This window comes from the organism of the source record quoted next, unplaced genomic scaffold (genome assembly GCF_019419815.1).
Source record: "Pyrus x bretschneideri cultivar Hongxiangsu unplaced genomic scaffold, Pyrus_bretschneideri_v1 Contig12, whole genome shotgun sequence".
NCBI classification, from domain to species: domain Eukaryota; kingdom Viridiplantae; phylum Streptophyta; class Magnoliopsida; order Rosales; family Rosaceae; genus Pyrus; species Pyrus x bretschneideri.
The window spans coordinates 4,928,036-4,941,451 of record NW_025999413.1 but is presented as its reverse complement, the minus strand read 5'-3'; the positions used below and the strand labels follow the sequence as shown (position 1 = coordinate 4,941,451).

The following is a 13,416-nucleotide window of genomic DNA, read 5'->3' as shown; positions in this document are numbered from 1 at the left end:
TATATACATGTATAAATGAATAATAAGTGTTACAAAAAAAATCACATTCAAAATAAGAGCGGAAAAATTAAATAATAATTATAATAATAAAGTGCAAATGATTTGAGCTCCGTGTGAATAAGCTATGACCCCATACTTAATTGAAATGAAAAGTTAGGTGAGATTTTGAGGAAAAGGATCTCGTTGGATTTTTTTTTCGAGATCTTAGGAATTTATTGATTACAACCATTCATCGTATATTGTACGGTCAGTTTTTGTTAGATACTATTTATTAGGCCTGGCAATTTCTGACACGACCCGATAACCCGACACGACACGACACGAAATTAACAGGTGTTTGGGTCGACACGATAACGAATCGGGTCTTATCGGGTAACCCGATAAGCACCTGTTAAGATAACGGGTCGGGTCGGGTATACACGTGGGTAAACACGATACACGATAAGCAAAATATTATTTTTATAATTTTATAACCCCTAAAAAAATATTGTAATAATTATATACATTAATTTTACAATTTTATACCCCTAAAAATTATAATAAATATATATATATATATTAAATTAACTATAAAATTTATAATAATTATAATAATTATATATACTATAATAATTATACCCCCAAAATATTAAGTCTATCTATACTAATTATATTATATATATATATATATATTAAATTTTATAAAAATTATAATGCATATGAATTAATAATTTAATATGCATGATCATGCATTTGCCAACTTGCCGTCCTTTTTGGAAAAAAAAATGGAGGGAAAATGAAAATGTTAAGAAAAGTTGAAAATAAAACAAAAAAGTGAGGGAATTAGGGAAAGATGTTGGAGGGAAAAGTGAAAATGATAAGAAAAAGTTGAAAAGGAAACAAAAAAGAGAGGGAAAAATGAAAATTAATAGAAGTGGTGAGAAATTTTTTTTTTTTTTAAGTTATTAACTTTTTATCACACACATGACTGTCATGACATATCTCACTATTTTTATAATGAACACGTGACACGTGATGTATGTACTATTCCGTGTACCAGTCAATTATAATTTATACGTACAAAATAAATAGATTTAAATCTACTTAATAAATATATATACACACACACACACGGAACTTGATTGATGGCATACGAATTCTCCAAAACTAATTTCAACGATCCAAACCGTCAAAATTGTTTGTATATGCTTGGAGATCATATCAGCAAAAAATCACAAAAAAAAAACATTCAGAGATCAAGTAACGGGACAAAGCTTTTCAACGGTTATAAACGAAAAATCACGATTTAACGGTTATTTTAACTCCGATTTTGATAATTTTTTATAACTACACTTCTTGACCCTATATGAATACAATGAATGAATTCGATCTTCAATTTAAAATATTTACACAAGTGGATACCACAAAATCTTATGTTATACTTAATAAAAGTATAAATAAACTCTAAGTGTTAGTCAATCTATCGTTTTACGAATTCTCCAAAACTAATTTCAACGATCCAAACCGTCAAAATTGTTTGTATATGCTTGGAGATCACATCAGCAAAAAATCACAAAAAAAAAACATTCAAAGATCAAGTAACGGGACAAAGCTTTTGAATGGTTATAAACGAAAAATCACGATTTAACGGTTATTTTAACTCCGATTTTGATGATTTTTTATAACTATACTCCTTGACCCTATATGAATATAATGAATGAATTCGATCTTCAATTTAAAATATTTACACAAGTGGATACCACAAAATCTTATGTTATACTTAATAAAAGTATAAATAAACTCTAAGTGTTAGTCAATCTATCGTTTTACGAATTCTCCAAAACTAATTTCAACGATCCAAACCGTCAAAATTGTTTGTATATGCTTGGAGATCACATCAGCAAAAAATCACAAAAAAAAAAACATTCAAAGATCAAGTAACGGGACAAAGCTTTTCAACGGTTATAAACGAAAAATCACGATTTAACGGTTATTTTAACTCCGATTTTGATGATTTTTTATAACTACACTCCTTGACCCTATATGAATACAATGAATGAATTCGATCTTCAATTTAAAATATTTACACAAGTGGATACCACAAAATCTTATATTATACTTAATAAAAGTATAAATAAACTCTAAGTGTTAGTCAATCTATCATTTTACGAATTCTCCAAAACTAATTTCAACGATCAAAACCATCAAAATTGTTTGTATATGCTTGGAGATCACATCAGCAAAAAATCACAAAAAAAAAACATTCAGAGATCAAGTAACGGGACAAAGCTTTTCGACGGTTATAAACGAAAAATCAAGATTTAACGGTTATTTTAACTCCGATTTTGATGATTTTTTATAACTACACTCCTTGACCCTATATGAATACAATGAATGAATTCGATCTTCAATTTAAAATATTTACACAAGTGGATACCACAAAATCTTATGTTATACTTAATAAAAGTATAAATAAACTCTAAGTGTTAGTCAATCTATCATTTTACGAATTCTCCAAAACTAATTTCAACGATCAAAACCGTCAAAATTGTTTGTATATGCTTGGAGATCACATCAGCAAAAAATCACAAAAAAAAAACATTCAGAGATCAAGTAACGGGACAAAGCTTTTCGACGGTTATAAACGAAAAATCAAGATTTAACGGTTATTTTAACTCCGATTTTGATGATTTTTTATAACTACACTCCTTGACCCTATATGAATACAATGAATGAATTCGATCTTCAATTTAAAATATTTACACAAGTGGATACAACAAATCTTATGTTATACTTAATAAAAGTATAAATAAACTCTAAGTGTTAGTCAATCTATCGTTTTACGAATTCTCCAAAACTAATTTCAACGATCCAAACCGTCAAAATTGTTTGTATATGCTTGGAGATCACATCAGCAAAAAATCACAAAAAAAAAAACATTCAAAGATCAAGTAACGGGACAAAGCTTTTCAACGGTTATAAACGAAAAATCACGATTTAACGGTTATTTTAACTCCGATTTTGATGATTTTTTATAACTACACTCCTTGACCCTATATGAATATAATGAATGAATTCGATCTTCAATTTAAAATATTTACACAAGTGGATGCCACAAAATCTTATGTTATACTTAATAAAAGTATAAATAAACTCTAAGTGTTAGTCAATCTATCGTTTTACGAATTCTCCAAAACTAATTTCAACGATCCAAACCGTCAAAATTGTTTGTATATGCTTGGAGATCACATCAGCAAAAAATCACAAAAAAAAAACATTCAAAGATCAAGTAACAGGACAAAGCTTTTCAACGGTTATAAACGAAAAATCACGATTTAACGGTTATTTTAACTCCGATTTTGATGATTTTTTATAACTATACTCCTTGACCCTATATGAATATAATGAATGAATTCGATCTTCAATTTAAAATATTTACACAAGTGGATACCACAAAATCTTATGTTATACTTAATAAAAGTATAAATAAACTCTAAGTGTTAGTCAATCAATCATTTTACGAATTCTCCAAAACTAATTTCAACGATCAAAACCGTCAAAATTGTTTGTATATGCTTGGAGATCACATCAGTAAAAAATCACAAAAAAAAAAACATTCAGAGATCAAGTAACGGGACAAAGCTTTTCGACGGTTATAAACGAAAAATCAAGATTTAACGGTTATTTTAACTCCGATTTTGATGATTTTTTTTAACTACACTCCTTGACCCTATATGAATACAATGAATGAATTCGATCTTCAATTTAAAATATTTATACTAGTGGAATTTATATACTTAATAAAAGTATGAATCAACTATCATATTAATAATTATATACATTAATTTAATAATTTTATGCAGAAGAGAGTTCTGACGTGGAAAATCTTACTGAAAACATCTTCAACATAACTCTTGAAGGCAATAGATCAAGCCAAAGTTCCAATATAATTTCATGATGTTCGATGTAAATTGAAGATTTTGTAAATGGAGGTGTAAACTTTTAAGAAAGACTTACAATCTTAAAAACAAAAACTCTTTATCCTTGCACATTTAATATTTGTAATAGATTAGTAGTGTATGTATTATTTTTTTTATTAGGCTTTCATTTTCGAGTGTAGATATAGTACTTGAACGAGAAATGTTTTAATGTTTTCAAGTAATATTTATGTCGCAATGTGTGGTATGTGCAAATTGTAAAAAAATATATTTTTTTCTTAACGGGTCATAACGGGTCATAACGGGTCGGGTCACTTTACCCGTTGGGTAAAGTGACACGACCTGTTAAGGACCCGTTAAGATAACGGGTGTGACACGACACGACCCGTTAAGATAACAGGTGTTACACGAAAACGACACGAACACGACAGACACGACCCGTTTGCCAGGCCTACTATTTATATATTTAATTTTAAATTTTAAAATGATTTTTAACCGCACGATATACGATAATCAACCTCGATCACAAAATCCTTATGGTACCCAAGAAAAGAATCTGGCAAAAATCCTTTTACAGATTACCATAGATAACTGCCGGATCCTTTTCCAGATTACTATAGATCACCTTAACTATATTAAATGATTATGTCGTAAATAAAATCTATATATTGTAAGGTGTGACTCACATACATGATACATGTTGTAGTGAGGATCCTTGATATCCACAACCAAAAATAAAAAATTGAAGTCTCTATTTTTGTTCTGGTTATACATTAATATTTACATTCTGCTTCGTAATTAAAGAATGCTTCTAATAAAATGATTATTCAAAAATATCAAATTTCAAACGTCTTTCAATTAGAAATAAAAATACCACTTGGTATACGGAAATTGTGATTATTAATTTAATTAAAACCCCTCATCGAAAAATAAGAGAACATATATATACTTTGCATATATGCTTAAAGATATTACTATTCCTAGTAACCTTATAACTAAGCATAACCTAGTAACTTGAACTTGTAACTAAGTAGGTCATGAACATAATTTGTGGTCTTAGTTTGTTCAATTTGGGTGAAGTCAAGTCACACAAAGCACTCTCGTAAACCCTCAAAACTTTTGTTGCTCCACCCCGCACCCGCAAGGGTGAAAACCCATCACTGTCTTGGTCGTACCATAATAAAAAAGTGTGTCATTAATTGTTTAAGAGGAAATGAAACAAAGGATACAGTAAAGGAAAGATTTGATAAGGTATTTCAACTTCTGTGAAAGTATATATGTTTGGATTGGCGAAGAAAATGAAACAAAAGATACAATAAAGAAAAGATTTGATAAAGTATTTCAACTCCCATGAAAGTATATATGTTTGGAACAACGGAGAAAATTAAGCTCGGCATTTAGACTACAAAAGCTCATTATTTCACTAATACCTACATTCCCAAAAGTCATCTGCCACTTCCTTTGTATGAAAGGATTTCACTGTACACAAGTTAAACAATGATCAAGTTTTTCAAAACACTAATAGTCGACAATCAATTTTGTTCAGTCATAAATTTTTGGGAGGACGAAGATGCATGATTCAAAAGCAGCTCTGATTCCTCGTTAGTTCGCTTGTAACGATTCGTCTTTCAGCAACTTACGGCTAAGCACATTTAGCAATGCTCTTGAATATTGACGAGAAGCCATTTTCCAGTCCATGCCAGTTTTCATCATTGCTTTAAACTCTTCAAAACCTATTCGCCCATCCTATTAAAACACACATCAAAATCGTTAAAATGTGTAAGTCTGCAAGTACACTACTACGGTACCAACTTAACTCTTCATTTTCTGGACATCGTTCGTACTGTGTTCCCAGACTGCTACGAACTTAATCTTAAACTCTAAAACTTGTGTTAGTAATATCGAAAAGCAGAAAACTTAAGTTGGTACCAATAGTATAAATCAGAAAGCATATTAAGTTGGTGGATTTGTAAGAATTCAAATGGTATACTAGAAAATTAATTACCTTGTCCAAGTCAACATCGAATATGATGTCTTGGATAACCTGCTCGTTATCTGGACCAAGTTTGTCATCCAGCAATGCTTCTCTCAACTCATCGAACTCAATATATCCGCTGTTATTCTTGTCGAAATAGCCAAAAGCTTGATGGAGAAATTCATCGCTGTCTATCTTTTTTAAGTGAACAGACACCATAACGAATTCATCGCAGCTCAGTGTGCCATTTCCATCAGCATCCGCCTTTTAAATATGTACAGAGAGATTGTTAGATATGGTAGAATGTGAAAATGAAAAGAGATTTAAAAAATAAAATAAAATAAAAAAAAGGCGTCGAGCAAAATAAACTCACAGCATCCAACAACATCTGCACATCAGGATCAGCGACATTGTGTCCGATCTTCACAAGACCATCTCGAAGTTCTTCAAAAGTCAAGGTTCCATTGTTGTCAATGTCCATCATTTCGAATATCTGTCTGATTCCATCTATTTGATCCTCTGGCAAGTTATCCGCCACCACCTGAAGTTATGAATAATTCAGCTGGTAACAAGGCTTGTGAAAGCATCAAAGAACCACCTTTAACAATTAGTGAAAGAACAGAGATTTGGGAAATTGCATACTCTAAGAACTTTCTTCTTGAACTTATTCATTAACGAGAACTGCTTGATCCTTAATGTGACATTTTCTCCCAGAGGAACATTAGGAACTTGATTCGCGTTTCGTATCCACGGATGATCTTCATATAAAATGATAGGGAATGGTTAGTACAATTTTTATGTACTCCACTTCAGAACAACTACTGCATTTTCAAAGACATGCTAAGTGAAAGAAACACAGCCATTGTATACGATATTTTTTGCTCAAGCATCTGTAAAAACATACGTACCTAGGACTTCTTCAACTTTGAGCCTGTTGCAAGGATTTGGATCAAGCATGCTCCTCACTAGTTCTTTTGCTTCCTCCGAAACGTTTTTCCATGTCTCCCTCTCAAAATCTATTGTACCCCGAACAATAGCCTGTGCAATTCCTTCCTCAGTTTCTGGACTAGGTATAAACCAAACATTAGAAAGCATTCTGGGAAACAATATCTTCACTCATTTTTTGCAAATCATATGCACTGAAGTTAACCAGATTCTTGAGAATTGAAGAAAAAAATTAAATTCAACCACAACCCAAATTTAAAACGAATTTACCTGCCCAAAATGGAGGCACTCCACAAAGTAGGATGTATAGGATAACCCCTGCGCTCCAAACATCAACTTCTGGCCCATAATTACGCCGTAGCACCTCCGGAGCCATGTAATATGGACTTCCAACAATTTCGTTGAATCTCTGACCTACCAAAATATTGGCAAGATTCGAAATCAACAACATTCGAAAAAGCAATCAGAAAGAGAGGTCATGTTTTGGAAGATACCTGGTTCGAAAAATATAGAGAGGCCAAAATCAATTGCCTTCAATTCTGCATTTTCACTACTATCTGCAAAAAGGAAATTCTCTGGTTTCAGGTCCCTATGTATCACTCCATGCTTGTGGCATACCTGCAAAAAAATTAAAAAAAATTAAAAAAAATAATCAATTAGATGAAACACCCCGACAACTTCAAGAGAACGGAACTCAAAGATATATATATATATATATATATATATATATATATTATATATATCGATACCTGGCAAATCTCAAGTATTGTCCTGGTAACAGTGGCGGCAGCGCGCTCCGTGTAATGCCCTTTTGCCACAATCCTATCAAAGAGCTCGCCGCCTTCGCAAAGCTCCATGACAAGATAAACTGCCTCCCTATCCTCATAAGCCTCCTTGAAGCAGACAATATTCGGATGCTTAGGCAAACGGCGCATGATCTCAGCCTCCCTCCTCACATCCTCGACATCAATCTCCGTCTTCAGCTTGCTCTTCGATATGGTCTTGCACGCAAAAGCCTCCCCCGTCTCCCTGTGGACGCATCTGTAGGTGATTCCAAACTCCCCTCGCCCTAATTCATTGCCAAACTGGTACTTGCCGAAGATGTCATTACCGGCAGTCTTGTCCAGCACCCATATAATAGTGCTGTGGTGGGCAACTGGAGCAACGAACGACCTGCGCGGTGACGAATCGTGTACACTGCTTTGAGGTAAAGGTTTGATGATGTCTCTTCGTCTGTGGTGGAAACCTGCTTTCGCAGGTGTGCATACGCAGCTTCCCATGGGAATGAGGAAGGGGTAATTTGGTCAATTAAATCTGCAACATCGATCCCATGGGAAGAGAGAGAGGGAGAGAGAGGCAGAATGCTAGAAAGAGAGAGAGATTGAAGAGAGACACTAATTTTGGGAAATGTATGCGTCTGGGAATAGTTTTGAAAAACAGTTGGTTTTGGTTTTAAGGCGTCCCGCCATTTTCTTAGGGTTGTTTTGTTACTGTTACACTTGACGGCACAGCTTTACTGTCGTTAGGTATATCCCCGTCGTCAATCTGTGTCATTTGGTAGCCCTGCGAACTAACGCCGTCAACCGAAGTCAAGTGTGGTCGTTGCTTGGTATTTTGTTAATCAAAATTATTAATTTGCATAAATTAAGAAAATATAGTGTCATAACCATCAATCACTAGCTTTCTTAATTTAGATGGCATGAACACGTATAATAACAAACAGGTTGAGTTAAATAACATTATAGGGGCAGATCGTTTTATTTTCAAATTGCGAATTATCAAATCAACAGTTAAACGGTGCTGTTTGATTCTATTCAAGCTTAAAATGAACAATATATCCTCTAATTTTAGTGTGTACAAATAAGAAACTGATCGAACACGAAAGATTATCAATATTATATGCTTACTTGCAATATTTGTTATTTCTATCACACTTGTAATATTGTTATTTCTCTCACACTCCTTGGCTGCCTTTCCAAAATCTCATGTTCCACCATATTCTCAGAATTGTAGGTTTGGCCACACAGGTTGTGTGAGGGTGAGTATTAAACTTTTCAATACCAACTAGCGTTTCATATGGGCGATGCTTCAAGTTCGAATCTCTGCCTCCATCAATAAAATAAAAGTGTGTACTAGACTTTTCGATGCCTTGTGAAGTTGTGGTTCTTGTGTTTAGACCATCTGACTCGATCAATTAATAAACTTGCCGGCTTGAAGTTGACATACAATTAGTCCGTTAGGCTTCATGTTAGTTCTCTTGAAAATTTGACTTATTTGGCATGCTGGTCTCAATTTGTTCGAATGTTTCTGCTTAAGAGCTGCATTTTGGCTTAGTTACATAAATTACATTAGGTTTTTTTGTCAAATAAATTACATTAGGTGATTCATGTTTCATTTTCTTTTAGTTTTAGTTTGTTTCCGGTCGTTGGTGGTTCCGTCTAGTCTCAACCTTATGTGACCTAAATGTGACAGTGATCAAATAGAATGAAAAATAGCTACCAAGAGAATAGCAAATCACTAAACTCCCGAAAAAATTTAATTCCGGTCGTTGGTGGTTGCCTCGAGTCTTCACCTTGTGTAATCTAATGAGTTACAAAGTGAGCATAAGATGAGATGGAACGAACCGCGACGGCAAGCGGAGAGGGTGGAGAAGCATCCTACGTGTTGGGTGCAGCCTCCGATTCGTACAATCAAAGTCAATTGTGTTGGTGCTTGGGTTAAAGAAACTGGGAAGGGAGGATATAGTTGGGTTGCCTGTGATTTTGCAGGAATCTTTAAAGGGGCAGGTGGCTTGGGAAACATCCTCTGCGGGTCCAATTTGATGGCAGATGCCGAAGCAATATGGGATGTTATGATGGCTTGCGTGGAGCGAAATATTTTAATTTTGTGCAATTGGAAACGAACTTCAAAAGAGCCTTATGGAAATGCTTAATGGTGTTATTGAGGTATTATCTTTCATATACAATGTATTCAACAACAACGGAGCTCAGTAGAGTTTATTTTTGCTCCTATAGTATGTAATAGGGCCGCACATCTAGTGACTTCTTTTGTTTCTCGAACAGGTGGTATCCATATTTGGGATTGTGTTGAACCATAATGGTTTTTTAATACTCTAACTTCCGATGTGAACGTTTCTATTCGGATTTAATATCATTTCAATTTTGACAAAAAAAAAAAAAAAGTTGCGCATTCAATATAGACGACATTAACAAAAAAATATATGCATTGACAATTTGGTAGCAGAACAGCATCTCAACCAGTTGGTAAGAGCAATGGTAATTCGAGGGCAATGGCAATAAAATTGTCCTTACTTTTACTCTCTAGTCAGTACTTGCTTGTGTGCAAGTCTATCAGTTTGAAAAAAGAAAGGGCAAGAACAATTATTATTCACTAACATATTTTTTTTTTATAATATTTTCTTCATCTTGTCACCACATATCCTTGTCGTCCTAGATTTCATCGTCAATATAAGGCGTCCCATTTCACCGTAGAGTTCAATTTTTTATTTTTAAAGTCCTCGTCATCCTATGACTATCACCCTTTGTACACAACATAAGGCGCCCCATTTTGGAATCACCTTTGGTGTCCAATGATCTTTCCAAATCATACTCAACAAAATATCTAATTGAGTTATCTGATTTCGAGACGGGAATAATATCGAATGGGGAAGATCCATACAACTTTTTTTAAAAAAATGGAACTGAATTTCCATCACCGAAAAGTTTACAACATCCCCATTCATTTACAAGTACAACTATTACATACTTTAGAAGCAAAAGTAAACTCTACTGACCTTTGTTGCATACATTGTATATCAAAGAGAATACCTCCAATAACACCATTAAGCATTTCCATAAGGCTTTTGAAGTTCGTTTCCAATTGAACAAAATTAAAATATTTCGCTCCACGCAAGCCATCACAACATCCCGTATTGCTTCGGCATCTGCCATCAAATTGGACTCACAGAGGATGTTTCCCAAGCCACATGCCGCTTTGAAGATTCCTGCAAAATCACAGGCAACCCAACCATATCCGGACGCAGATTCTTTACCCTTCCATTTTTCGTGCCTTTCTGTTTTGTACGGTCATGATTAAGTCACATCAACATTTTATATTTTTTTTTATAGAGATAATAAGACAAAAATGAATAGTAATAATATAAAATGTTGACGTGACTTAACTGTGATCACACAAATAGGAGGATACGAAAAGTGGAAGGGGCAGAGATTTTCCGAAACCTAGCATGTCGTGCAATGTCTCAAATCACAATTCGCATAAATAATAAACACTAGTGAATGTCCGATATAACACTTCAGGCCCCATGCCGGCTCCCCGTCTCTGAGCACACAGTCAGAGGAAAATACACTTCAGGCCCCGTGCCGGCTCCCCGTCTCTGAGCAGACAGTCAGAGGAAAACACACTCCAGGCCCTATGCCAACACCAAACCGTCGCCCGGGACGGACCGGATCTATCCCTACGTCCCGTAGCGGAAAGGACCACTAGGTAAGTACAAAACCAGTGAACATACATATATTGAAAATCAACTTCATAGTATAAAGTCATCCATCATCTATACTATAAAGAAGTGTTCTAAACATGTTCTAAATATCATATCGTCATCCATCAGATATTCTATAAGAACATGGGTTATAGAAAAAATAGTAATAATTCAAACTAGCCTTAGTAAGCATGTTATCTCGTAAAACGTTTCATAAAACATAATCATAAAGTCATGCTTTTCTGTGTATGCAATTCTACCATTAAAACATGCATTTTTAGAAGGGGTCCACTCACAGTACTTCGCCGTCGAAAAGCCACGCCATCTAGCAAAGAAGGAAACGCCACAGATAATCGCCCCTAAGCACATAAACGGTACATTTAGTCAAACTCTACTCAAACGATTGAATTTGGAAAAACGGACATCGGAAACGGGTTCAGGACGTCGAAATTAGCCTAGGAGGGGTCCCGCACGAAAACCGAAAAAGTCAACCCCGAGGTCAAAGTCAACGGTCAAAGTCAACGCTGACGTTGACTGGTCAACGCTGACCGTTGACTAGTCAACGGGTCAAGGTCAACGGGTCGTGGGTCAACCCGTCAGAGTCAACCCGGGTCAACCCGGTGTAGGGTTTGGGTAATGGATCCGGGTTTGGGCCTAAGGGTTTGGGTTAGGGTAATTGGGTTTAGGTTTTAGGGTTTTGGGTTAGGTTTTTAAGTGGGTTGGGTTTGGGTAAAAAGGAAAATGGGTTTGGGTTTTGGGCTAACAGAAAATGGGTTTGGGCTGCAACCAAGGCCCTAAGGCCTTTGGGTTTGGTGGTCGCCGGATTCCAAGGAGGGGGAAGGCCGGATTTCGGCCGGAGAATTCCCAAGCTCCGTTGGAGCTCAAAACTCAACCAAAACATGTCATTCAATATACCAAATTGAAGCCCCGAAGGTAAGGAATCGAAATATACCCTTGGTTCCCGTCATTGTGGCCGGAGTTGGCCGGAAAACAGCCTGGAAGCCACGGATGTCTGCCGGAAACTGGGTAAGATTCAAATGAGCGTAACTTCTTCAATACTTAATGAAATTAGGTGAAACAAAAAGGAAAGTTGTAGTACTCAGCGAGACGAAGAGATTGATACCTCGCACGCCGGCCAACTCGCCGTGGTTTGGCCGGAAATCGCCTCGAAAGGGACGGTGCTCGCCGGAAAACTGGGAAATGTCTTCCGAGGTGGTTTCTTCGTGGTTTGACGTCCAAAACACAACCACGGGGTTAGAAAAGAGTTATAGGTGCGGGCTTGGGTGTGTGTGTGTGTGTGTGTTCTTGTCGGACCGAGAGGGAGAGAAAGACAGAGAGAAGAGAGAGTGAAGGAGAGGAGAGAGAGACTTTTCAGAAAAAAGGAAAAGGGGAAAGGGAAAGGGAACGGGGGACAAAAACAGGGGGTGGGCCCCTTGGGCTCACCAATTAAGGTTCAAAAACAATTTTAAAAATAAAGGTATCCCCAAACTTAGTGAAAATACAAAAATACCTATTTTCTTACGTAAATCCCGGAACGGGTTCTTACAATCTGCCTCAACCATATCCTCCCTTCCCAGTTTCTTTAACCCAACCACCAGCATAATTGACTTTGATTGTACGAAACGGAGGCAGCACGCAACACGTAGGATACTCCTCCACCCTCTCCGCTTGCCGTCGCGGTTCGTTCCATCTCATCTTATGCTCACTTTGTGACTCATCAATCTCAAGCCACTGTTGTACTAATCTCAATGCCTCCATAGGTTCCACGCTTTTTCAAAAATCCAACTATTCGTACACTTCCACAATCTCCAAAGGCCACAAGCTACCCAACACTCCAAAAAAATCATCCCCTTCAACCAAATTCGGATCAAGTTGAATTTGTGTCCCAGACCAAAAAACTCGTGCAAACGAGCCCTTCAAGAAAATATGAACCTGTGTTTCCAATGCAACACCACAGTGTGGACAAGACGTCTCCAATCGAACCCCACGCCACTGGAGATTGGTTCTCACCATAAGAATATTTTTACAACAACGCCAAATAAAATGTCACTGGAGATTGGTTCTCACCATCAAGATTTTAT

General features: G+C 35.8%; 1 protein-coding gene across 1 annotated transcript; it reads right to left on the bottom strand.

The window, feature by feature from the left end:
• Positions 1-5,275: 5,275 nt before the first annotated feature.
• On the bottom strand, positions 5,276-8,233 carry LOC103947888 (calcium-dependent protein kinase 24-like). The gene is made up of 8 exons (XM_048577569.1): positions 7,587-8,233; positions 7,332-7,455; positions 7,108-7,251; positions 6,801-6,953; positions 6,535-6,650; positions 6,266-6,433; positions 5,923-6,156; positions 5,276-5,663 (listed from the first exon to the last, which is right to left on the bottom strand). Exons 1-8 carry the CDS (start codon positions 8,115-8,117, stop codon positions 5,520-5,522), a joined length of 1,614 nt encoding a protein of 537 aa, XP_048433526.1. The 5' UTR covers positions 8,118-8,233; the 3' UTR covers positions 5,276-5,519.
• Positions 8,234-13,416: the final 5,183 nt, after the last annotated feature.